Genomic DNA, 27,686 nt, shown 5'->3' with positions numbered 1-27,686 from the left:
CCTCGCTCTTTACGATAAATTTTTTTATTTTTTTAAAAAAAAGAGTCATGAGAAAGTCAAACTTTTGCTTAAAAAGCGTGGTGTTGAGGAGGGGACAGCCCCTTTCATATACAGAATAGAGTTTTATGGATATTGGTAAAAGTGGTATTTTACTTTTAAAAAGTTCAATATTCGAAGCTAGCTTCAGCAGGAGCTTAGGTTAGTAGTGCTAACTATTGAGATATAAGGTTCAATTGCACACTATTTTTGAAAAAATACTTTTTTTTGGAATTTATTATTTTTTAATATAAAAAGTTCAATATTCGAATCTAGATCCAGCAGGAGATTAGTATAGTAGTGGTGAAATTTGAGATATAAGCATAAATTGCCCCATAAATTTGAAAAAATACCTTTTTGTGGCATTTATACTTTTAAAAAATACAAAGTTCAATATTCGAAGCTAGCTTCAGCAGGAGCTTAGGATAGTAGTGGTGAAAATTGAGATATAAGGAGCAATTGCCCCCTATTTTTGAAAAAATAACCATTTGTGTAATTTTTACTTTTAAAAAATAAAAATTTCAATATTCGAAGCTATTTTCAGCAGGAGCTTAGTATAGTAGTGGTTACAATTTAGATATAATGAGCAACTGACCACGACTTTTTAAATAATTACTGTGTTTTGGATTTTTAAATTTAAAAAATTCAAGATTAGAAGCTAGCTTCAGCAGGAGCTTAGGCTAGTAGTGGTGACAATTGATATATAAGGAGCAATTGCCCCCTATTTTTGAAAAATTACCTTTTTGGGGCATTTATACTTTTTAAAAAATACAAAGTTCAATATTTGAAACTAGCTCCAACAGGAGCTCAGGATAGTAGTGGGGACAATTGAGATATTAGGAGCAATTGCCCCCTATTTTTGAAAAAACACCTTTTTGTGGCATTTATACTTTTAAAAAATTCAAAGTTCAATATTCGAAGCTATTTTCAGCAGGAGCTTAGGATAGTAGTGGCGACAATTGAGATATAAGGAGCAATTGCCCACTATTTTTGAAAAATTAACTTTTTGTGGCATTTATACTTATAAAAAATACAAAGTTCAATATTTGAAGCTAGCTTCAGCAGAAGCTTAGGATAGTAGTGGTGGAAATTGAGATATAAGGAGTAATTGCCCACTATATTTGAAAAAATACTGTTTTGTGGCATTTATACTTTTAATAAATTCAAAGTTCAATATTAGAACCTATCTTCAGCAGAAGCTTAGGACAGTTGTTGTGACAATTGAGATATAAGGAGCAATTGCCCCCTATTTTTGAAAAAATACAATTTTGTGTCATTTATACTTTAAAAAAATTCAAAGTTAAATATTCGAACCTATCTTCAGTAGAAGCTTAGGATAGTAGTGGTGACAAATGAGATATAAGGAGCAATTGCCCCCCTATTTTTGAAAAAAAATACATTTTTGTTTCATTTATACTATTAAAAAATTCAATATTCGAAGCTAGCTCCAGCAGGAGCTTCGGATACTAGTGGTGACACTTGAGATATAAGGAGCAATTGCCCCCCTATTTTTGAAAAATACCATTTTGTGGTATTTATAATTTTAAAAAATACAAATTTCAATATTCGAAGCTAGCTACAGCAGGAGCTTAGGATAGTAGTGGTGACAATTGAGATATAAGGAGCAATTGCCCCCTATTTTTGAAAAATAACTTTTTGTTGCATTTATACTTTTAAAAAATACAAAGTTCAATATTCGAAGCTAGCTCCAGCAGGAGCTTAGGATAGTAGTGGTGACAATTGAGATATAAGGAGCAATTGCCCCCCCTATTTTTTAAAAATACCTTTTTTTGTCATTCATACTTTTAAAAAATACAAAAGTTCAATATCCGAAACTAGCTTCAACAGGAGCTTATGTTAGTATTGGTGAAAATTGAGATATCTGGAGCAATTGCCCCCTATTTTTGAAAAAATTACTTTTTATGTCATTTATACTTTTAAAAAATACAAAGTTCAATATTCGAAGCTATCTTCAGCAGGAGCTTAGGATAGTAGTGGTGACAATTGAGATATAAGGAGCAATTGCCCCCCTATTTTTGAAAAATACCTTTTTGTGGAATTTATACTTTTAAATAATACAAAATTCAATATTCGAACCTAGATTCAGCAGGAGCTTAGGATAGTAGTGGTGCCAATTGAGATATAAGGATCAATTGCCCCCTATTTTCGAAAAAATACCCTTTTGTGGCATTTATACTTTAAAAAAATAAAAACTTCAATATTTGAAACTATCTCCAGCAGGAGCTTAGGATAGTAGTGGTGACAATTGAGATATAAGGAGCAATTGCCCCCTATTTTTGAAAAAATACCTTTTTGTGGCATTTATACTTTTAAAAAATACAAATTTCAATATTCGAAGCTATTTACAGTAGGAGCTTAGGATAGTAGTTGTCACAATTGAGATATAAGGAGCAATTGCCCCCTATTTTTGAAAAATAACTTTTTGTGGAATTTATACTTTTAAAAAATACAAAATTCAATATTCGAAGCGAGCTTAAGCAGAAGCTTAGGATAGTAGTGGTGGCAAGTGAGATCTAAGGAGCAATTGCCCCCTATTTTTGAAAAAATACAGTTGTGTGGCATTTATACTTTAAAAAAATTCAAAGTTCAATATTCGAACCTATCTTCATCAGGAGCTTAGGACATTAGTTGTGAAAAGTGAGATATAAGGAGCAATTGCCCCCTATTTTAGAAAAAATAAACTTTTGTGTCATTTATACTTTTAAAAAATACAAATTTCAATATTCGAAGCTAGTTTCAGCATGAGCTTAGGAGATGAGTGGGGACAATTTATATTGTATGTTCACGTGCCCCCTTATTTTGAAAAAAATTTCTTTTTGGTGCATTTATTAAATAACAAAAAAAATTATAAGAGGAGATCTCACTAGTAATATTATTTTAGGATAGTTTTCACATGATATATTTTTAGAACGTGCCCCCTTATGTTGAAAAAATACCACGGTTTTGCATTTATTATTTAATTATTTACAAAATTAAAAATTCGAAGCTATATCCAGCCGGAGCTTAGGATAGTAGTGGTGACAATTGAGATATAAGGAGCAATTGCCCCCTATTTTTTAAAAATACCTTTTTGTGGCATTTGTACTTTTAAAAAATACAAATTTCAATATTCGAAGCTAGCGTCAGCAGGAGCTTAGGATAGTATTGGTGACAAATGAGATATAAGGAGCAATTGCCCCCCTATTTTTTAAAAATACCTTTTTGTGGCATTCATACTTTTAAAAATACAAAAGTTCAATATTAGAAGCTATCTACAACAGGAGCTTAGGATAGTAGTGGTGAAAAGTGAGATATAAGGAGCAATTGCCCCCTATGTTTGAAAAAATAACTTTTTTTTTGATTTATACATTAAATAAATAAAAATTTAAATATTCGCAGCTATTTTCAGCAGAATCTTAGGATAGTAGTGGTGAAAATTGAGATAAAAGGATCAATTGCCCCCCTATTTTTGAAAAAAAACTTTTTTGTGGAATTTATAATTTATTAAAATACAAAGTTCAATATTCGAATCTAGCTTCAGCAGGAGCTTAGGATAGTAGTGGTGACAATTGAGATATAAGGAGCAATTGCACCCTATTTTTGAAAAAATACCTTTTTGTGGCATTTATACTTTTAAAAAATACAAAGTTCAATATTTGAAGCTATCTTCAGCAGGAGCTTAGGATAGTAGTGGTGACAATTGAGATATAAGGAGCAAGTGCCCAATTTTTTTGAAAAAAATACCTTTGTGTGGCATTTATACTTTTAATAAATACAAAGTTCATTATTCGAAGCTATCTTCAGCAGGAGCTTAGGATAGTAGTGGTGACAATTGAGATATAAGGAGCAATTGCCCCCAATTTTTGAAAAAAAAATACCTTTTTGGTGCATTTATAATTTTAAAAAATTCAATATTCGAAGCTAGCTCCAGCAGGAGCTTAGGATAGTAGTGGTGACAATTGAGATAAAAGCAGCAATTGCCCCCTTTTTTTGAAAAATAACTTTTTTTGGCCATTTTACTTTTTAAAAAATAATTAGTTAAAGATTATAAGATATAGTAATAATTTTCTTATTTTTGTTTTTGGTCATATATGTATTTATGTATATAGGGCAACCTATTTTTGAAATAATTCCAAATTGTGGCATAAATACTTTTTAAAAAATAACTAGGTAATGTATCGAACCTATCTCCAGCAGAAGCTTAGGTTAGTAGTGGTGACAAGTGAGATATAAGGAGCAATTGCCCCCTATTTTTGGAAAAATACCTTTTTGTGGCATTTATACTTTTAAAAAATACAAAGTTCAATATTCGAAGCTAGCTTCAGCAGGAGCTTAGGATAGTAGTGGTGACAATTGAGATATAAGGAGCAATTGCCCCCAATTTTTTAAAAAATAACGTTTTGTGGCATTTATACTTTAAATAAATAAAAAGTTCAATATTCGAACCTATCTTCAGCAGAAGCTTAGGACAGTAGTTGTGAAAATTGAGATATAAGGAGCAATTGCCACCTATTTTTGAAAAAATAACTTTTTGTGTCATTTATAATTTAAAAAAATAAAAAGTTCAATATTCGAAGCTATCTTCAGCAGAAGCTTAGGATAGTAGTGGTGACAATTGAGATATAAGGAGCAATTGCCCCCTATTTTTGAAAAAAAAAAACTTTTTGTTTCATTTATTATTTTAAAAAATTAAATATTAGATGATAGATACAGCAGGAGCTTAGGATACTAGTGGTGACAATTGAGATATAAGGAGCAATTGCCCCCCTATTTTTGAAAAATACCTTTTTGTGGCATTTATACTTTTAAAAATTAAAAATTTAAATACTCGAACCGAGCTGCAGCTGGATATTAGGTTATGAGTGGGGAAACATAAGATATACGGAAATAGTGCCCCCCTTAATTTGAAAAAATAACTTCGTATTACAATTGTACTTTTAAAAAATAAAAAAGTCCAACTTTCACGCACTGGCCATAATGATATGTTCATAGTAGCGGAGACACTTGAAATATAAGTAGCAATTGCCCCCCTATAATTGAAAAAAACCTTTTTGTGGAATTTATAATTTAAAAAAATACAAAATTAAATATTAGAAACTAGATTCAGCAGGAGCTTAGGATAGTAGTGGTGACAATTGAGATATAAGGAGCAATTGCCCCCTATTTTTGAAAAAATACCTTTTTGTTGCATTTATACTTTTTAAAAATAAAAAGTTCAATATTCGAAACTATCTTCAGCAGGAGCTTAGGATAGTAGTGGTGACAATTGAGATATAAGGAGCAATTGCCCCCTATTATTGAAAAAAATACCTATATGAGGGGTTCGCCCCTTCGTCAATACCTCACTCTCTAGGCTAAAGTTTGTTTATTACTTTCAAAAGAGCTATTTATTCTAATTAAGCGACCTTTTTGATTCAGGGGTCATTTTTAAAGAATTGGAACAAAATTTGAACTTAGCGTGAAAGGCGAGGTGTTGAGGAGGAGGGAACCCCCTCATATACGTAATAATTTTGGTTCATTTTAAGTTTTAGTGTTTCTCCTTACTTTCAGTGGGAAATTTTCTTTGAATATTTCTAATGCACTAAAACATAGAGCACTACACCCATAATACTCACATTTAGTGTGACATTTTATATTTAAATGTGGGTTTTTTTTTTCACTAATAATTTGTTATTCTTTTTTTTTTAATGAGTATTTGTATTAATGAAAATACTCTCCCCCTTAAAAACGACAGAGATGGACCTATACAACATCTATTCAAGCTACCAAAAAACATGTTGAAAATATCACTTTACACATTAACAACGATTCGGGTGAAACAAGAAAACAGTTACGGACAGTTCTAAAAACACAGAAAAAGGACAAACCTACCCTTCTTTCTAATGGTAGAGATGTGATATGATGGTTTATATTAAAAACCGCCAGTAAATACCCGTGTTTTTCTGTAGACACCGGTTTATATTTTTGCAAAGAATTCCAAAACACGAAAATTGTTAAGCTCCCCAAGAGATTTTTTTTTTATTTTTTTTTTTTATTTTGTCGTTAAAGGTGTTTTTTTTCTTTAATTGCTATTAATTTTTTAAAAATTTCAAAACTGGTAATAGTTTTTTTTTTAGAGTTTCGGTTAATATTGAGCCTTACGTGCCTGAAATCATGAATTAGAATATTTAATTAGCTGTTTGGGTTTTCAGACACCATAGCTAGTTGAAAATCTACATAAATATCTTCATTTTTAACCTAATTGCGTACAGTTTAAATAATTCTAGGAGGATGAAGTATTTTTCTACTTAACAACTACATTAATAGCTTCCAAGATGATAGGACAGTATGACACAGAATTTATCAGTTACCGAGAGTTCAATAACTCCCCTCGCAATGACTTCCAAGGGTTTTATGACTCCTCCCCACAATGAATTCAGATGGTTTTAAGACTCATCTCAATAGTCATAACTCCATTCAACCTTGAGTGAAGGTATAAAAGTTTGATGAAGTATTTCTCTGCTTAACAACTACATTAATAGCCTCCAAGATGATAGGACTGTTTGACACCGAATTTATCAGTTTGAAAAAATCATCTTGCGGTGTTCTATTCGAATGTGCTTTTTTATTATTGTCTATGGATCTCGAAGAAATTGACTGTTATCATTGGTTAGTGAACTATAATCTGTTTGAGTATGATAAAAGCTTGTGGAGTACTACATTACGTTATATAAACAGACTGGGATTCTATGATAGAGTGATTACACCACTTATTAATACTAGTCAGGAACTGAGAAATGTCCAGGAGGAAGTCAGTGAAATTTGCAGCTTTTTCGGAGTTGAAGCGCTCTACGTAAAGGGCAATGTGCCTACAGATAAAGTTTTAATTCAAAAGTGTGACCCTAGGATTCCACTTTTCAATCTAGAAGCGTTTACGTGTCCTAAATTTGAAGGGGGCTATCACCGTCCTGAAGACGAGGTTAGGTTCTTCGCACAGTGGATACCTAAGAACATACCTGATCGGGATAAATCCATAAGACATACTAAAAACTATCCTATATCATGGGACCATCGTTTGTGGATGTTTAAGAGTGAACTATAAGTACTATTTTTATGTAAACATTTGTTGTTTTTGTTTTTTTTCTCAAAAAAAAAAAATATTTTAATCCATTTAGTCAATAAATATCTTCACTCTTAACCACTTCAAGTTCTTTAGAATAGTTATATTTTAAGCAAGTAAGAAACTCTTTCGTGAAGTCAACTCATGGATACACAATACAGAAATTCATACTATACGTTAAATACATTCAGATATTTTCTTGATAAAACATAGTTGTGAATACATCAGATGGTTTTGTTATGCAGTGAGTTGTTACTAGTAGTAGAACTTTCTTGTTTTTTTTTGAAAGACATTAATAATATACCTTAAATGCATTCAGATATTTTATTTATAAAACATAGGCGTGACTACATCAGATGGTTTTGTAGTGCAGTGAGTTGTTACTATTAGTAGTAGTATTTTTTTTTTGCAATCCATTCATACTATACCTTAAATGCATTCAGATATTTTATTGATAAACCATAGCCATGACTAAATCAGATTTTTTTTTATTGCAGTGAGTTTTTAATAGTAGTAGTATTTTCGTGTTTTTTGCAATACATTCATACTATACCTTAAGTGCTTCCAATATATTATGTATGTAAATCCTTTTCATACATCTCCGATGTTTTAATAGACATTCTAAACGTTCGATATGCTAGCTTACTCTAAAAATAATGAACACATAACAATGTAAGGTATAATATATTTTTAATGAAATAATGTCATGTAGAATTGAACAACTTTGGACATTTTGAATCTGTTCCATAAAATGCTTCACCATGAACTCTCTTGATAGTATAGCTATTGTCTTCTCTTAGTTCGTAATCAGTAGAATAATCATTATTCCATTTTGACTCATACACAATTTTAATAGGTGTGTCATCGACAGGGTCAATATGCTTTTCGTCGTTGGTATTATTTGATTCATTGACTGTTTGATCAATGGCAGTAACGTTTGCTGGTACTTTGTTTTTCATCGATTCATCTTTATATTCCTTAGTGATATTTTCTGCTAATGCCCTTTTTATTTTTCTAGAAATTTGACTATCTATTATCACACTATTTTTACACAGGTAACAGTTCCGGCACGTAGACAGGATATGGTCTATGATATTAGTAGAAGAGTAGGCCTTTCTTTTCGTCTTTGCTTTCGTTTGAATGCTAATACCCGAAAGCTGACGATATGGTTTAACACTGGGTAACATGTTACCACAAGCACTAGCAAGAAGATGCCCCTCTTTATCAATTATTATTTTTATATTGGCATTCTCTTTGAGTGTAATCATCTCCGGAGATCTCAATCTCGCATATCCACCATCATAAGAGTTGAATTTTTTGGTACTCCAAAGAAATTCAATTCCTTACTGTCATGACAACGCACGCATACATATCCGATAGTACTACCACCTGTACTTATTTCATAGTTTAAATACTTCTCCTTGTCAGCATTCAATGCTACAATAACACTATCATGTGAACACACTTTCTTAAAATGCTTCATCTTCACATTTTTAGAGATATTAGTTATGTGTTTATCGTTCCACTGTGTAAGAAATACTGATTTAATATATGCAATAAACGAGGTAGTGTCGATAACCGGTCATAGAGCAATAGTGGGAAAGCCACATCGTGTCTCAGGGACAAGCATAGAGTACAATTCATTCAAGAAATTGTGAAAATATTTGTAAGCAAGTAATAAACACGTTTTGAAACTACATGCTATTTGCATGCCTGTCCTTGGCACCTTTCCAAAAATGAGCAGGGATCCCCCACTGGGTCCTGCACAGTCCAATAAGTGAGCAGTACGAAAACTTGACACCTTTCCAAACGAGAGGGGAGTCCCCACTGATTCCTACACATTGCAAAAAGTGAGCACTAAGAAAACTCCACGTTTTCAACCAGACCGGTTTTTAGAGACCAATCAGGAGAGACATGCAAAGTCGACATAGCTTTATTTCATTTTTTTAAGGTTCATTTAGACGAGGTTACGTGCGCGCACGTAACCTAGGCTATATGAACCATAAAAAAATGAAATACAGCTCTGTCGACGGTGCATATCTCTCCTTAATGGACTCTAAAAAACAAGGATGGTTGAAAACGGAGATTTGTCTTCCTGCTAACTTTTTGAACTGTATAGGACTCAGTGGGGACTCCCCACTCGGTTGGAAAGGTGTCCAGTTTTCGTACTGCTCAGTTTTTGCACTGTGCAGGACCCAGTGGGGATCCCCGCTCATTTTTGGAAAGGTGCCAAGGAAAGGCATGCAAATAGCATGTAGTTTCAAAACGTGTTTATTACTTGCTTACAAATATTTTCACAATTTCTTGAATGAATTGTACTCTATGCTTGTCACTGAGACACGATGTGGCTTTCCCACTATTGCTCTCTGCCCGGTTATCGACACTACCTAGTTTATTGCATGTATTAAATCAGTATTTCTTACACAGTGGAACGATAAACACATAACTAATATCTCTAAAAAAGTGAAGATGAAGCATGTTAAGAAAGTGTGTTCACATGATAGTGTTATTGTAGCATTGAATGCTGACAAGGAGAAGTATTTAAACTATGAAATAAGTACAGGTGGTAGTACTATCGGATACGTATGCGTGCGTTGTCATGACAGTAAGGAATTGAATTTCTTTGGAGTACCAAAAAAATTCAACTCTTATGATGGTGGATATTCGAGATTGAGATCTCCTGAGATGATTGCACTCAAAGAGAATGTCAACATAAAAATAATAATTGATAAAGAGGGGCATCTTCTTGCTAGTGCTTGTGGTAACATGTTACCCAGTGTTAAACCATATCGTCAGCTTTTGGGTATTAGCATTAAAATGAAAGCAAAGACGAAAAGAAAGGCCTACTCTTCTACTAATATCATAGACCAGATCCTGTCTACGTGCAGGTACTGTTACCTGTGTAAAAATAGTGTGAAAATAGATAGTGAAATTTCTAGAAAAATAAAAAGGGCATTAGCAGAAAATATCACTAAGGAATATAAAGATGAATCGATGAAAAACAATGTACCAGCAAACGTTACTGCCATTGATCAAACAGTCAATGAATCAAATAATACCAAAGACGAAAAGCATATTGACCCTGTCGATGACACACCTATTAAAATTGTGTATGAGTCAAAATGGAATAATGATCATTCTACTGATTACGAACTAAGAGAAGACAATAGCTATTCTATCAAGAGAGTTCATGGTGAAGCATTTTATTGAACAAATTCAAAATGTCCAAAGTTGTTCAATTCTACATGACATTATTTCATTAAAAATATATTATACCTGACATTGTTATGTGTTCATTATTTTTAGAGTAGGCTAGCATATCGAACATTTAGAATTTCTATTAAAAAATCGTAGATGTATGAAAATGATTTAAATACATAATATATATTAAGCATTTAATGTATATTATTAATTTATTTCAAAAAAAACGAAAATACTAATACTAGTAACAGCTCACTGCACTACAAAACCATCTGATGTAGTCATGGCTATGGTTTATCAAGAAAATATCTGAATGCATTTAAGGTATAGTATGAATGGATTGCAAAAAAAAAATACTACTACTACTATTAAAACCTAACTGCACTAAAAAACCATCTGATTTTGTCACGCCTATGTTTTATCAATAAAATATCTGAATGCATTTAAGGTATTTTATTAATGGCTTGCAAAAAAAAAACACGAAAGTGATAATACTAGTAACAACTCACTGCATCAAAAAACCATCTGATTTATTCACAACTATGTTTTATAAATAAAATATCTGAATGCATTTAAGGTATAGTATGATTTCTGTATTGTGTATCCAAGAGGTGACTTCAGGAAAGAGTTTGTTACTTGCTTACAATAGAACTATTCTAAAGAACATGAAGGGGTTAAGCTTAAAGATATTTATTGCTTAAATGTATTAACAGATTTTTTTTTTGAGAAAAAAAACAACAAAAACAAATGTTTACATAAAAATACTACTTAGAGTTCACTCTTAAACATCCACAAACGATGGTCCCATGATATAGGATAGTTTTTAACATGTCTTATGGATTTATCCCGATCAGGTATGTTCTTAGGTATCCACTGTGCGAAGAACCTAACCTCGTCTTCAGGACGGTGATAGCCCCCTTCAAATTTAGGACACTTAAACTCTTCTAGATTGAAAAGTGGAATCCTAGGGTCACACTTTTGAATTAAAACTTTATCTGTAGGCACATTGCCCTTTACGTAGAGCGCTTCAACTCCGAAAAAGCTGCAAATTTCACTGACTTCCTCCTGGACATTTCTCAGTTCCTGACTAGTATTATTAAGTGGTGTAATCACTCTATCATAGAATCCCAGTCTGTTTATATAACGTAATGTAGTACTCCACAAGCTTTTATCATACTCAAACAGATTATAGTTCACTAACCAATGATAACAGTCAATTTCTTCAAGATCCATAGACACTAATCAAAAATCACAGTCGACGATAACACCGCAAGATGATTTTTTCAAACTGATAAAGTCGGTGTCAAACAGTCCTATCATCTTGGAGGCTATTAATGTAGTTTTTAAGCAGAGAAATACTTCTTCAAACTTGTATACCTTCGCTCACGGTTGAATGGAGTTATGAATATTGAGATGAGTCTTAAAACCATCTAAATTCATTGTAGAGAGGAGTCATAAAACCCCTGGAAGTTATTGAGGGGGGAGTTATTGAACTCTCGGTAACTGATAAATTCTGTGTCATACTGTCCTATCATCTTGGAAGCTATTAATGTAGTTGTTAAGTAGAAAAATACTTCATCCTCCTAGAATTATTTAAACTATACGCAATTAGGTTAAAAATGAAGATATTTATGTAGAGTTTCAACTAGCTATGGTGTCTGAAAACCCAAACAGCTAATTAAATATTCTAATTCATGATTTCAGGCACGTAAGGCTCAATAGTAACCGAAACTCTAAAAAAAAACTATTAACCGTTTTTAACTTGTTAAAAATTTAATATCCTTACATTTCTAAATCACAATTAACATTAAAAAAAAAAAAAAAAAAAAAAAACTATATTTGGTCGCTGAAGCATTTTTGTGTTTTGGAATGCTTAGCATAACGAAATAACGGGGTATAACGATATCACAGGGTATTTCATTGCGTGATTTAATAGACTAAAGCGACTCACATCTCTACCATTATACAGAAGGGTATGTTTGTCCTTTTTATGTGTTTTTAGAAGTGCCCTTAACTGTTTTCTTGTTTCACTCGAATCGTTGTTAATGTGTAAAGGGATATTTTCACCATGTATTTTGGTAGCTTGCATCGATGTGGTATCGTTCCATCTCGGTCGTTTTTCAGGGGGAGAGTAATTGCATGAATCCAATTCCTCCTTAAAAAAGAAGGAGAAAAATTTAGTAAGGAAATAATAACCCCTCTGTTACAGATAAATTTTCCCTCTAAAGTTGATTCTGATGTTTGTAGCGCTCTATGTTTTAGTGCATTAGAAATATTCAAAGAAAATTTTCCACTGAAAGTAAGGAGAAACACTAAAACTTAAAATGAACCAAAATTATTACGTATATGAGGGGGTTCCCTCCTCCTCAACACCTCGCCTTTCACGCTAAGTTCAAATTTTGTTCCAATTCTTTAAAAATGACCCCTGAATCAAAAAGGTCGCTTAATTAGAATAAATAGCTCTTTTGAAAGCAATAAACAAACTTTAGCCTAGAGAGTGAGGTATTGACGAAGGGGCGAACCCCCTCATATAGGTATTTTTTTCAATAATAGGGGGCAATTGCTCCTTATATCTCAATTGTCACCACTACTATCCTAAGCTCCTTCTGAATATAGCTTCGAATATTGAACTTTGTATTTTTTAAAATTATAAATGCCACAAAAAGTTATTTTTTCTAAAATAGGGGGCAATTGCTCCTTATATCTAAAGTGTCACCACTACTATCCTAAGCTCCTGCTGAAGCTAGTTTCGAATATTGAATTTTGTATTTTTTAAAAGTATAAATTCCACAAAAAAGTATTTTTTCAAATATAGGGGGGCAGTTGCTCCTTATATCTCATTTGTCCCCACTACTATCCTAAGCTCCTGCTGGAGATAGCTTCGAGTATTGAATTTTGTATTTTTTAAAAGTACAAATTCCACAAAAAGGTATTTTTTCAAAAATAGGGGGCAATTGTTCCTTATATCTCAATTGTCACCACTACTATCCTAAGCTCCTGCTGTAGCTAGCTTCGAATATTGAATTTTGTATTTTTTAAAAGTATAAATGCCACAAAAAGGTATTTTTCAAAAATAGGGGGGCAATTGCTCCTTATATCTCAATTGTCACCACTACTATCCTAAGCTCCTGCTGAAGCTAGCTTCGAATATTGAATTTTTTAAAAGTATAAATGCCACTAAAAGATATTTTTTTCAAAAATAGGGGGCAATTGCTCCTTATATCTCAATTGTCACCACTACTATCCTAAGCTCCTGCTGAAGATAGCTTCGAATATTGAACTTTGTATTTTATAATATTATAACTGACACAAAAACTTATTTTTTCAAAAATAGGGGGCACTTGCTCCTTATATCTCAATTGTCACAACTACTATCCTAAGATTCTGCTGAAGATAGGTTCGAATATTTAACTTTGAATTTTTTTAAAGTATAAATGCCACAAAAAGGTATTTTTTCAAAAATAGTGGGCAATTGCTCCTTATATCTCAATTGTCACCACTTCGATCCTAAGCTCCTGCTGACGCTAGCTTCGTATATTGAAATTTTTATTTCTTAAATGTATAAATGCAAAAAAAAGGTATTTTTAAAAAATAGGGGGAAAGTGCTCCTTATATCTCAATTGTCACCACTACTATCCTAAGCTACTGCTGTAGAAAGCTTCGAATATTGAAATTTTTATTTTTTTAAATTATAAATGCCAAAATAAGTTATTTTTCTCAAAGATAGTGGGTAATTGCTCCTTAAATCTAAATTGTCATCACTACTAACCTAAGCTCCTGCTGGATATAGCTTTGAATATTGAAATTTGTATTTTTTTAAAAGTATAAATGACACAAAATGTTATTTTTAAAAAATAGTGTGCAATTGCTCCTTATATCTCAATTGTCACCACTACTATCCTAAGCTCCTGCTGGAGCTAGCTTCGAATATTGAATTTTTTAATATTATAAATGAAACAAAAAGGTATTTTTTCAAAAATAGGGGGCAATTGCTCCTTATATCTCAATTGTCACCACTACTATCCTAAGCTCCTGCTGAAGATAGCTTCGAATATTGAACTTTGTATTTTTTAAAAGTATAAATGCCAAAAAAAGGTATTTTTTCAAAAATAGTGGGCAATTGCTCCTTATATCTCAATTGCCACCACTACTATCCTAAGCTCCTGCTGAAGCTAGATTCGAATATTGAACTTTGTATTTTTTAAAAGTATAAATGCCACAAAAGGGTATTTTTTCAAAAATAGGGGGCAATTGCTCCTTATATCTCAATTGTCACCACTACTATCCTAAGCTCCTGCTGAAGCTAGCTTCGAATATTGAACTTTGTATTTTTAAAAACTATAAATGCCACAAAAAGGTATTTTTTCAAAAATATGGGGGCAATTGCTCCTTATATCCCAATTGTCACCACTACTATCCTAAGCTCCTGCTGAAGCTAGCTTCGAATATTGAACTTTTTAAAAGTAAAATACCACTTTTACCAATATCCATAAAACTCTATTCTGTATATGAAAGGGGCTGCCCCCTCCTCAACACCTCACTTTTTACGCAAAAGTTTGACTTTCTCACGACTCTTTTTTTTTAAAACAAAAAAAAAATTTCGCTTAAAGCGCGCGGCGTTGCGGTGGGGACACCCCCTTTAATATATGGACTAATTTCTGTTCGGTTTAATTTTTACCGTCGTTCCTTTCTTTAATTAAAAAAAATAAACTTGTTTTTTTTTTATTTTATATAATTAATAATTGACCTCAAAATTATTGTTTTAATTTATGGTAGAAATGATAACATCACGTAGATACGAGCATTAGCTTTCGAATGACCCATTAAACGTCAATCTAAAAGTGCTGGTAGTCCACTAGCCCCAACTTTTCCACTTGAGACATTGCACTAAAAGTGCCGTTTTTAGTGCCGTTTTGAAGTTGCTGATGGTTGAATTTATAAGAAGAACGTAGATATGAGTAATATCTTTTATACGAGCTACTAAAAGTCTGTATAGATACCTGCGATAGCACTACGCCCAAAAATAATACATCCGATACCGATACACTGTGCAGCCCTTTCCCCAAGGGACTTGGAGGGTCATAATATCACCAACACCAAATATATTTGACTCTAGCAATGTCTCTTGTAATCGTCAAATCTATTAAGTATCTGATGTAAGCACCCCATTCTTTAATTACCCCGTGAGGCATTCTTAACCGTTGCAATACTTTTACGCTAATACCTCTTCGCAAAAAATTCGCAAATCTCGTAAACTAAAGAAGTAATTACATCTCTGTTGTTAGCTCCATCATTAATCTCCAATAATGTAAATGCACCCCTCATTTTTTTCCTCTACTAATATCCTTGCAAATAAAAACTATTCTCTTTGAATTCAATTCTCTTACTAATTTCAAAACTGATGGAGAATCAAATATGAAATCTGAATATATACAAAAAATAATTGGCATCCAAAAAAGATACACCGTTTTTTCCGAGACGGATTTAACCTAAAAAAAAACAAACTAGTATATCATGAAACAGAAATTCAGTTAATTGTGTCATAAAAAACTTGAACCAGAACAGATTATAACCAACCTGTTTGGTACGGGCAAGTACGCAAAGTATATACATTCAAGCAACCGAGACGGATTTAACCTAAAAAAAAAAAAAACTAGTATATCATGAAATAGAAATTCAGTTAATTGTGTCAGAAAAAACTTGAACCAGAACAGATTATAACCAACATGTTTGGTACGGGCACGTACGCAAAGTATATACCATCAAGCAAATTCCATATGATTTTTCAAATTACTATAGAAATGATACCTCTTTGCAAATGACCCTGGTAACCGTCCAATGCGTTGAAAACCTACATACATATCTATGCCCTAGGCGTAGGGTTCAAATATATAGATGCCTGGCCCGTGGTAAGGCTTATTACGCAATCACTGGTGAAATGCATTGTACGGTTACTACTTTTATCATAGTCAATTTAAGATTTATTTACTCATTTATATTAGTAACTACTGTTTGTTTGTTTGCTATGATTGTTTATTTAATTTCTGTCCGTTTTGGGTTTCATTTTTGCCTCAATAGCAAAATATTTTTGTTCGTTTTAAGCTTGACTTGCATATTCAACTTAAGCATTACTCCTTTTGAGAATTATATATTCATATATATTAGTACCTGTTGTATGTTTTTTTTTCTATGATTGTTTATTTAATTTCTCTTCGTTTTGAGTTTCATTTATTCTTTAATTTCTGATTGTTTTGAGTTTGAGTTATTGTACGTTTCTATTTCTTTTGATCTTAAGTTTTGTATGGCTTTTACTTTTCTTTAGAAAACGTTTTTTTTGGAAAGCTGTTTTTTTTTTAATTAATTCTAAAAAGAGTGTAAACGGCTTTGAAAACTTTAATGATTTTTCATTTAGGCCAATACGAAAAGGAGATCCAACTACACATAATAACTACTGACCAATCGGCCTCCTAAACAGTGCTGGAAATTAAGCTGGGAATTAATTTCCCAGTTCATAGCATTAAGCTGAGAAATTAGATGATGAATGATATTTGATGAGGATATTTGATGAAGATGACGAGGATATTTTTTATTTTTGGGGGGAATTGTAACGAACTGGCGGGTCTGGGAAATAAGTGTTTTTCGTTAGTGCTGACAGATAGACGGTGGATGGATGGGATTGTAGGATCAGGAGTTAAATTAATATTAAGGAATCTGGCTAAGTATGTTGATGAAGGGCTGATACATTGTGAGAGATGTATCTCTTTATAAATAATTTCGTGAAGATTCATATATAAATACGTTTTTCTTTTTAATTTATTTGTGGTTTTTTTTGTTGGTTATGCTATATTTCTGTTATGTTTTTTTCCTATGGTCCGACGGCTTTTTTCTGGAAATACATACACACATACATACATACACACATAGATGGAAGAGACAAAGCTTTTGCACGAAGAACAAGATCTATTCAAGATAAGTTACACCATGATAGCTAGGATTTTTACTAGAGATACCCTATTTGGAAATGAAGGAAAAAGGGAGGTTATATGCGTCTTTGATTGATTTGAAATCAACATTTGACAATGCTGATCAGATTTTGTTACTGAATATTTTGTTTTATTTAGGTTTACTATCCTGTTCATTACAAATTTTAGTACACATATGCTCAATAGATAAAATTTTTATGAAAGTAATTAGGAAGGGAATATTGGTTCTCTTTTCTTATGAAAAAGGAATGTACACTAGGGAATTACTACCAAAGACAGACCCCCTGCTAAGTGGTACAGATTGAGGGGGGCGCTAGGCCTGCTTGATTCCCCCTAGATTCCAATAGATACTTTTTTGGTTTTTACAGTGAAAATACCCTTTTTTGTACTTTTACTGAGATAAATAAAAAACAAAGTTCCCCCAAGGTGTTAGAATATACACTTTGCACACCCAACCCTTAACGTTTTTGTGAATTGGTACCACTGCCCTATTCCCCGACTGGAAAACACAGATCTAGAGAACCTTTTGAATTTTTCAAAATTATTTGAAGGGTAAATAACCGAAGATCAATATTTCAAAATCTTAAGTCATGGTTACCTTAAACGAAAACATAGGAGTTCTTACAAAAAAAAACCTTTTGACAAAATTGGACATGGGATAATACAGTTCTGGCATAAACCTCCAGCAAAGTCATGAAAAGGAAATCACATTGACATTAAAAATCAGCGATATTAGAAGTTGTATACAACTTGTGCTGTTAAATTTTCAAAACTATTAAAAAAGATAAATCTGTGGGTTCATGTTGAACTTAATACATTCAACCTGTTTGTCATAAAAATGTATCAGGAAACCTGAAATATCAGACAACACAAAAATTACGGCCCGACTTCCTAATAAGATGCGTAAAAAACGCACAGTGGATCACGCTCACCACGTTCATGACAGCCCTAAAATATAAATGCAATTGCAAAGCTAGATGAACATTATTTTCAAATTTTGCTAATAGTCATTTTTGTCCGCATTTTAAAAACAACTTAAAACATTTGATAACAACCTATACTTCTGATATACAATCAATCTAACTATATTCATCTATGTTTCTTTTTATCCGACTTTAGCCTACGTACTTCAGACCAGTCTTCAGACTTCCACACACCTTCACACAATTTACTTTTACACTTCTGCCTTTCCATTGGTTTTTCTTCTGCTTTACAGTATCGGTCATCTGTAACCTCTCCTTCCTCAGTTACGCAGTTCACTTCTCGTACTTGGATAGCTGTGAAAAAAGGGGAAAAAATTAAGAGGGATAGTGTTATGTAAAGGTATTCATATATATATATATATATATATATATATATATATATATATATATATATATATATATATATATATATATATATATATATATATATATATATATATATATATATATATATATATATAGCATATATATGTATATATATATATATATATATATATATATATATATATATATATATATATATATATATATATATATATATATATATATATATATATATATATATATATATATATATATATATATATATATATATATATATATATATATATATATATATATATATATATATATATATATGTATATATCCAAAATTCTTGTCACTTTTGTCTTCTTTATGGCTGGGGTCAAACTGACCCCATTCAAAAACACCTTTTAATGTAGAAATACCTTAATCAACAATATCCTTAAACGATCTTTTCATTTTCTATTTTGTTGCAGGCCTAACTGTTTTGTGTTTAGATAAATGTAGGTTAAACCTATTATAATAAAAAGGATTTGGTTTCTTATTTTTAACAAAAAATGCATTTAATACAGTCAGATTTGTTTTCTTAATTTTTCTGCCTTATTGAAGGTTCCCTTGACCTTGTTTATATGCCTATACATTTTCGAGCGGATCAGAAATTTTTTTATCGCTCTATGAATTGATAAGCAATGTTTCTTCTAAAATGTGTTCTCTTTGTTCTTGTTAAGAATTCGGTAACTCCGCGAGAAAGCCCGCCTCGAAAAAGACCGAGAGTTACATGAAAAACAGGTTTTCTCTGCCTTGTATCTGCCTTGTGAGGTGTTGCTCACTCCGTGACAAAGATTTAAACTTAAGGTTTTTGGGGTTGAAGGGGCAAAAAAGGTACCTAGGTTGGGTTAGGTTCGGTTACGTATTTAATATATGCTATGCATTACCGCCACCCCCACCCCCCGAATGTGCAAATATACAACCCAAATTTGTTTATGAAGTGTTATATTTTCATCCTATTTTGTTTTATTTCATTAGCATTAACGAAACTTCACTTTTCGTGTACTTACCGGATTCTTAACAAGTACCTAAGGTCCTCTTCATCCAGTCTACTTACACTGAAAATTGTAAAATGCCCGCTTCAATTTGGGCTGTAAAATTTATTTCTCAACATATTTTATATTTTGAGTAGAAGCAAGCCGTAAGTAGCAAGTCGATCGGAGAAGGAACAATTATGAGTCAATCTTGGGAGTCGTGAATCAAAGAAAAATTCGCTTGAATAGTTCTATCTTCACTGAGGTCGTCTTATGCTTGTCTAAATATCCTGTTACTTTAAGCAAATGAGAAAAAAATATTGTTCCTCAGTTGGAGGTGCCACCTATCCATGCAATCGAACTGTTTTCATTGAGGCTTACCTCACTCTGTCTACATACCTTTTAATTCTTCGATCTATAAGAGAGGAAACGGATTTTTGGTCTTTTCCAGGCGCAACGAATCGGTAAAACAAACCTAGTTTCAAGTTATTGTCCTTACAATTTATATTTACATTCTTTGAATAATAATCTTCCTCGCTTGCCTACAATATTGTACTTCATTTGTTTTTTGTAGTTAAGAATCAAGAAAGGATAGTAGGAATAATTTCACTTTTGCAGTAAATTCAAAGTTTTAGCCTATGTTAATTTTTCTGTCATGAAGAGTTTTATACCTTTTACTTAATTAAAGCTAATCTTAAGTAAAAGAAACACTTGACCATGCAGGCGACATACTATGTCGGATGATAGACTATAGGAGAAACACTAAAAATTACCTCTATTTTCTGACGTTAATCATCGATAAAACCTTTTGGGCCACATTGGGCGCATCATACTGATCAAGAAACTGATCAAGAACAATGACATTTCTTGGTTTGTTCCAGTACCCCTAATACCCTACCCCCTTCCAACAAAATTAGGTGGTCCCATTAGCCTTGGAAGTATCTAACCAATATAAAAATATTTATTTTGGCCCTTGGACCCTATTTTTGGAATAAATAAATATATTTAAAAAGAAAAATATATATTAATATATAAATATAGAATATATTAATATAGACTATATAAATATAAATATGTGAATATTTTGGCACTATTTTCGGACCCAATATTGTATATTAGTATTTGCATATTAGAATCAATGTAGACCAGGAAGTTTCGGCAATCTAGAAGGAAAAGAAATTGTTAACGATTTTTAACAGTAGAAAAAAGTGCTTTAGATAAAGAAATAAAGCTTTGATCCTTTTCTGGCCACATTTTTGGGGAAAGCATGTACAAAAATCATTTCTTATATTTTGCTTCTTTCGGCTTGAAGACTTACAGATGTAAGTTTAAACCTAATCAAGACAATGGAGTTTATGGCTAATTGCCTGAAGCTTTAGCACTTTACGCCTTAAAATGAACATGTTCCATCTTCTTAGCGCAGATAACGATCCAAGTGAATAGTAAAAACGATTTTTTTTTTACCCTCTTTTGGGTCAAAATTCTGACAAGGGCTGGGGCGAGGGTCCTTGAATTCAAACTGAATTCAAGAACCCCCCTCCCTAGTCTTTTTAAGCTAGGGTCCACTCGGCGTTTTCTGGTCAATCAATTGTTTTATGATTTTTTATTTTGTTTTGCAAATTGGGATCTGTCCTGACCCAAGGTCTTTCATATACAAGTTTCAAGCCAATCAGAAATTTTTTTGTAACACCTCTTTCAGGGGTTCCATGCCCTGAAGTGACGGTTTTTTGCACATGAGCGTTCCTTTTGCCTACGAACATACGGGCATAAATTTCAAGTCGTCTGGAAAACAGGGTATTTTATCCCTTGTTAAGGGGAGCTATTAATTCTCATTTTCCTTATCTATTGAATTTTCTTGGAGCTAAGGACATAAGGATATAAGTTTTGAGCCAACAAAATCAGTTTTTAGCTTTTTTTCTTGGGGGAGGAGGTATCAAGCCCCTAAGCTATCTCTTTATTTTAGGTTCCCCCGGCCCCGAGGCTTACTGGCTAGAAGTTCGAAATTTATCAACGACATCCAAGTTTTTTTTTTTTTTTTTTTACTATTTTAGGCTCTACTAACACCCTTTTCCATCCCAACAAAATAGTTTGTCCCCTTAGTCATGGTAACGCTTTCTGAAAGTTTCTACCCGATCGGAAAAATCTTGTTTTTTTTACCATTTTCGAGCGCCATATTTGGAGAACCTGCTCTCTATCATAGAAAATTGGCTTGTTTCTGGCCCTATTCTGGATGGAGCCATATTTTGTTTTTCTTGCCGGTTCATATCCTTTGGCCTCTTGAATAACTGATACAAGTTTCAAGCCCATCAAAATTTGACCATTTAAGGGCTCATTTTTGGGGGACCATGTCCCCAAATAAAATTATCTTTGTACACTAGGGATCCCGTGGCCCAGGGGCTTACAGTTTTAAGGCTAAACCCATTTAGATAAAAAATGTTTTATATAAAAAATGTTTTATTTCTTTTCTATTGTTCTTTTGTGTTACTTACCATAAGATTCAAACTAAGTTTTTTCGTTGGATGTCGCCTGTACCGGCTTTTTCCGCCCTTGTGACAAATTAAAAAAGGAAGCAATTTAAAACAAAATAGATCTGATATCACAAGAATAATTGATTTGTTAGGTTTAGACCAACCGAAAAGTGAGGGCTTTGATCTTTTCAGCATCAACAAGTAGAAAAAATAACTCCATTTTTTAATCTATTCATGACAATTGTAAGAATAAAAAGATTGCCGCTTTCCGAAAGGTTTTGGCAACCCAGTTAAGAATAAGAATAATAATCAGTCTACATTTTTTTGAAATCTTGCAAAATTTTAAAACTGCCCCAACTTCAATCGTTTATGGCATAAGTAAAAGCAACAAAAACCATAATTTACAAAATAAAAATAAATAAAATTACAGAATCTCTCATGACCACAGTAGAGATACACACTTAAAACCACACAAGATTCCTACTCCGCCTTCGCGCATGCGCGATTCTGATGTACACATCATAGTATGCCTGTGGAAAAGCCTGTTTTTCGGAATCTTAAATTCACGACTATTAAATTCACGAATAGTAACTGAACTAAGGTTCTGACGTATATGTTTAGAGTCTATGCGCGCGGTATGAAATTTGTATCATCTTTGGAAAAAGAAGGCGCTACAGTCTGCAGTGCTCATGACTTAAATCAAAATAGCAAGTGGTGATTACGTCCCACAAAGAGACTAGGAAGCTCACATAGAGACTAAACTACATCAGCTGTAATCTCAGAAAGGGTGTTACTCCATGGGTATCTGAACTTCCAACTGAATGAGCCCCTCCAAAGTTTTTAAGACTTCTTCCTTCCATAAACAACTTTCAGAACTAACGATAAACGTGAGGTGCTTCTGAAATATTTTCTTTCTTTTCTTGTTCTTTTTTGTCGCCCATCATAAGAAAAACTAAGTTTTTTTATTGGATGCCACCAGTACCAGCTTTTTTCCACTCTTAGAGTGATTATATCAACAGAGAAAAAAGATTTGAAGCCGACAGATTTTACCTGTGTGCAAAGCAAAGCATTTTGATTCTTCGCAACGGCTCCAAAATCCAGTTCTCCACTGAGGACATTTTTCAAGGCCACATTGCTGACGTGATGCGGGCATTGGCTTAAGTCCAGCGAGTTCACAAAGAGACTTGGTTACGTCAACTGTGATCTCAGAAGTGATGTTTCTCGAGCGCACAAGGCAATCGACACCTCGAAACTAAAATAGAATAATTTTTAAAAATTACATGAAAACAGAAAAAAAAAAATGGAGCTGAAACCCACATAAAGATCAGAAATGTATCAATTCTAGAAATAGAAAATGAGACGGAACCGATTGTTCAAAAATATTAGTTTCCTTTATTGTTATAAATGATTTTTTCTGAAAAATTATCTTCAGATAAGAGTAGTGCAATATCAAAACCTGGAACGATGAGAGTTAATAAATGAAAAAATAAGCAAACATAAATGAAATCAAGTCAAGATGAAAACGAAGAGAAATTACCAATAAAAAGATTGGGGCTGACGCTCCTTCAAATTTCTTAAAGGCTAAAATGTCTATTTCCCTCTTACGGAAAACTAAATATATCTTGCTTTAAAAACAAAACACATTTTCCATTTCTGTATATATGAGAATAGACTAAATATTTAGAAATTTCTTGACATATACTGTAGTTAACACCATACGAAGCTCAAGATGATAAGGTTTTTTTTGTTAGCAAAGCAAAAAAAAATGAAATTCGTAAAACTTGCATCAAAATGACGTAATTCACTTGTGATATTTAACATGATTCATTTGTGTTGACCTAAATTATAGTAAGCATGAGTTTTTTTTGCTTGTTTATATATTTCTTTTTTTTGAAGACAAAGTAGAAAGCAAAGTAGTATTGTAAAAAAGAACTAAAAATCTAATTTTTAAATACTGCATCCACATCTCTGAAACAGCAGGTTTTTCAACAAAACTAAAGAACGAAGCTACATCTTGAGCACAGCAAAAAAAAAAACTAACAAAATTATAATGAACAATGAACTAAAGTTTAAAAGAAACAGATATTAGATTTAATAAGAAGTCGAACTATTAATGCTCTTACAATGTACCAAAAATAAAACTGATGTTCAACTAAAACTCAGAATGACCAGAAATTGCTAGGCATAAGAACTTGGAAGTCATCCCCCTTGTGTCCCAATTACATTAAAAAAAAAAACAGATACTAGGCCCCTAAAAGACAGATATTAAAGTTTATAGAAACAGACATTAGACTTAATAAAAAAACGAAATCAATAATGAACTTATAATGTATCAAATATAAAACTGGTATTCAACTCAAACTCAAAACAAACAGAATTACTAGAAATTTGAACTGGTAAGTCTCCCCTCTTGCACCCCAATTATAGCTCGAGTGTCATTCGCACTTTACTCAAAGCATTATATAATTCAAGCGATTTCAAAGCGAAATCAAAACAAAAAGAAAGGATGTTTTGTCAAATAAAAACTCCCGTATCCCGTAAATAAAAAAGGCCGTATCCAAAACTAAGGTTAACCAGGCTTCATATCAACCCCCCCCCTCACTCGGAGGTTAAAATCTAGTCGTAAAAAAATCTAAAAAACAAATTTGGATGCGTTTTGTAAGTTTTTGTAACCCACCTCGAACAAAAATTCCAAAGCAAAGTACCCAGGGTGTGAGGTTTTACCGGAATTCATCCTCCCCGCCATCACCCTAAGGTTCAATTCTACTCGTAAAAAGGCTGCAAAAATGTACATCAACAAATTTTGATGTGTTTTGTAAAGTTTCTTGTAACCCCCCCCCCCCAAACAAATCATACCCCCTCCCTCTAAAACATCCTAGATATGATATTATAAAAATTAAACTGCTCAAAATACACACAGTTTTCAATGAAATATATTGTACAATTTGTAAAACGAAAGAAAAGTGAAAGAAAGTACCATATTTTTTTTTTAAAGATTGATTAGTCCTGGGACGTTATTTTTCTTTGTTGCGTTGTTGTTGATGTTATAACAAATAAAAACCAAGTTGAATTTTGAATTAATTATTAAATCAAACTATAATAATTGAAAACTAAAATACCAATAACAATGAACATCATACAAAAGAAAATACACATGTTTAAAAAAAAACAATTTAATGTCTAAATTGTTCTTTTTCGGTCTATTTTATTTAAACATATAGAGCAAAGGTGCCTAAATTACATTTTGAAAATAAATAGTCTTAATTTCTGAAGAAATATATTCTATTATTTGAAGTGAAGTTTCGTAATGACAAATCTATTTGATTCTTTTATGCATTTTAAAGATATATGTTTAGAATGAAGAACTTATTAATAAAACTTTAGTGTATATCAGCCTGGTGGATTTAGATTGATAATAAAAAAGTAATCGCATTAATTTCAAGAGCTTTCGTTAATCTATTTATTTTTCAATGTTATAATGATAAAAGATAAACTACTTAAGTGAAGATACACTACTTGCTTTCAGTGAAGCGCGAATGACACTTGCCCTATAATTGGGATGCAAGGGGCACAACTTCTCAGTTCATGTATCTAGTAATTTCTGTTCTTTTGGAGTTTGAGTTGAATGTCAGTCTTATTTTTGGTACATTATAAGTTCATTATTTTTTTATTATTATTATTAAGTCTAGTATATGTTTCTTTTAGCTCTAATGTATGTCTTTTATTATCTGTTTTATAAATAGGGGTACAAAGAAGACGATTTTAGTAGTTTCTAGTCGTTTTTAGTTGTAGTTGAGTATCAATTTTATTTATGGTGCATTTTAAGTTCATTATTAGTTTAATTTTTATTGAGTCTTATATAAGTATATTTTAACTTTTAATTCATTCTTCATTATAATTTAAGTTGTTGTATTTTTGCTCTGCTCAAGACATAACTTCGCTCTTTACTTTTACTAGAAAACTTGTTGTTTTTTGTTTAATCTCTGTTAGTTTTTAATTCATTTTTGTAAAAATAAAGGATTAAAAAGACAAAAGAAGAACAAAAAAATGTCTTAAAGGTAATGATTGAATAACTTAGGATTTTATTTGAAGATCCAATTAATATTAGCTTGCCATTAAGGGCTCAAATATATTAAAAAAAAAAAACTGAATCTATGCAAAAAGCCAATTTCTGAATGTGTACTTTTTCAGTTGCCTTGTAAGCAGAGAGTAAATGAATGTCATCTTTTAGTATTTTATGAAGTTTACATTTTGGGACGCTTTTAGCCAAAGAAGTATTTAAACATTCCTTTTGTCACTGTATCGTCACAGTCGTCAGATAGAGTATAGATTAAATTCTAAATTAATTCCTCATCAGACTGAGTAGCACTATATTGTCTTTGAATGGTCACTATAAGAAAATTACTGGGTGTTGATTTCATCCTGCTTTCAAAGAAGGAAAAAAATAATTTAAAATTACAATCTACATCTTTTTGCATAAAACTTGTAGAATAATCAAAATCGTCGTTAAGATCAAGAAGAACCAACAAATTATTAGATATTTTTAAGCCTACATAAGATTATTATAATATAAGATTATTAGATATTTAAAATTTTAAATGTTTTTAATTTTAGATATTTCTAATTCCAACATAATATACTGGATAAAATGGTTAATTAGAATTAATTAAATTGAAACTTAATCCACTTTAAATTAGAATTGAAATTTAAATTTGCCGATGATTTTGCCGCAAGACTTTTGTTATAAAGTGTTCAAAAATATCAAGAGGAAAGTGGTAGTCCATCATTTAGTACATGCTTCTCCATACCCATTTTCAATTCTTCTATATATTTTTATCAAAAATGTATAGAAAACAAGAAAATAATATATGGTATAGTATATGTGTACTGTGGAGCTTAATGTCCAGCAGGAAATAAAATAGTATTTTGTTCCCGAGTATTTTAAATTCTTTACTTTAGTGAAAACAATCCTTATTTCAAACTTAATGCCTATTTCCTATAATATCGAAAAAAATCATGGCTAAAATTATAAAGGCTTATAGGTTATGAGGCAAGGGAAAGGGCTAGATTATAAGGGATTATAAGGGCTGTGGGGGGGGGGACATTCCGAAAGACATAGTTTCTGGACTTTCCAACTATGTTGAACAAAATGATTATCTTAAAATTTTGATTGGGCATGTTCGGGGAAGTCATGGGCTTGGAAGAAGGGCTAATTGCCCTTCAATCACTTTTTACTCTTAAATTGGGTACTAGAACTTTCAATTTCCAATTGAATGAGCTCCTTTCGAAGTTTTTACGACAATTCCTTCTATACAAAATACCTTGGTAAAAAAAATAAACAAGTAAGAAATTGCCCCCACTTCGCTCTTTACTTAGGCAGCGCTATTGCGCCGCCAATGATAAAACAAAGTAGCAGACAATTTAAAATCATTATACCAAATGTGAAACGAAACAAATACAAAAACAAATAAAACAGTTCGTGGTAAGAAACTGTAAGTAAGGAGCGACCCAGCTCAATAATAACCGAAACACTAAAAAACGTAATTTTGATATCAATAGATACATCAAGAGAATTGTATTTTTATGCTGA

At 32.0% G+C, this 27,686-nt stretch overlaps 1 protein-coding gene across 3 annotated transcripts in view; it reads right to left on the bottom strand.

Annotated features, from left to right (window-relative positions):
• Positions 1 to 27,686, bottom strand: part of LOC148942708 (protein madd-4-like) — a 305,059-nt gene that overhangs the window by 21,190 nt on the left and 256,183 nt on the right. For 2 of the 3 annotated variants that reach the window (XM_089102254.1, XM_089102253.1), the window contains 2 exons: positions 23,147 to 23,348; positions 18,448 to 18,596 (listed from right to left, as the gene is read on the bottom strand). In XM_089102254.1, the coding sequence (XP_088958380.1) occupies positions 18,448 to 18,596; positions 23,147 to 23,348 (351 nt within the window). The remainder of the gene's footprint in view (positions 1 to 18,447; positions 18,597 to 23,146; positions 23,349 to 27,686) is intronic. The other variant, XR_016143070.1, reaches the window with a different exon arrangement.

Source organism: Artemia sp. Qi Xiang Cuo, chromosome 16 (genome assembly GCF_049724085.1).
Source record: "Artemia sp. Qi Xiang Cuo chromosome 16, ASM4972408v1, whole genome shotgun sequence".
Lineage (NCBI taxonomy): Eukaryota > Metazoa > Arthropoda > Branchiopoda > Anostraca > Artemiidae > Artemia > Artemia sp. Qi Xiang Cuo.
The sequence above is the reverse complement of the archived record's forward strand: the minus strand, read 5'-3'. Positions and strand labels throughout refer to the sequence as shown.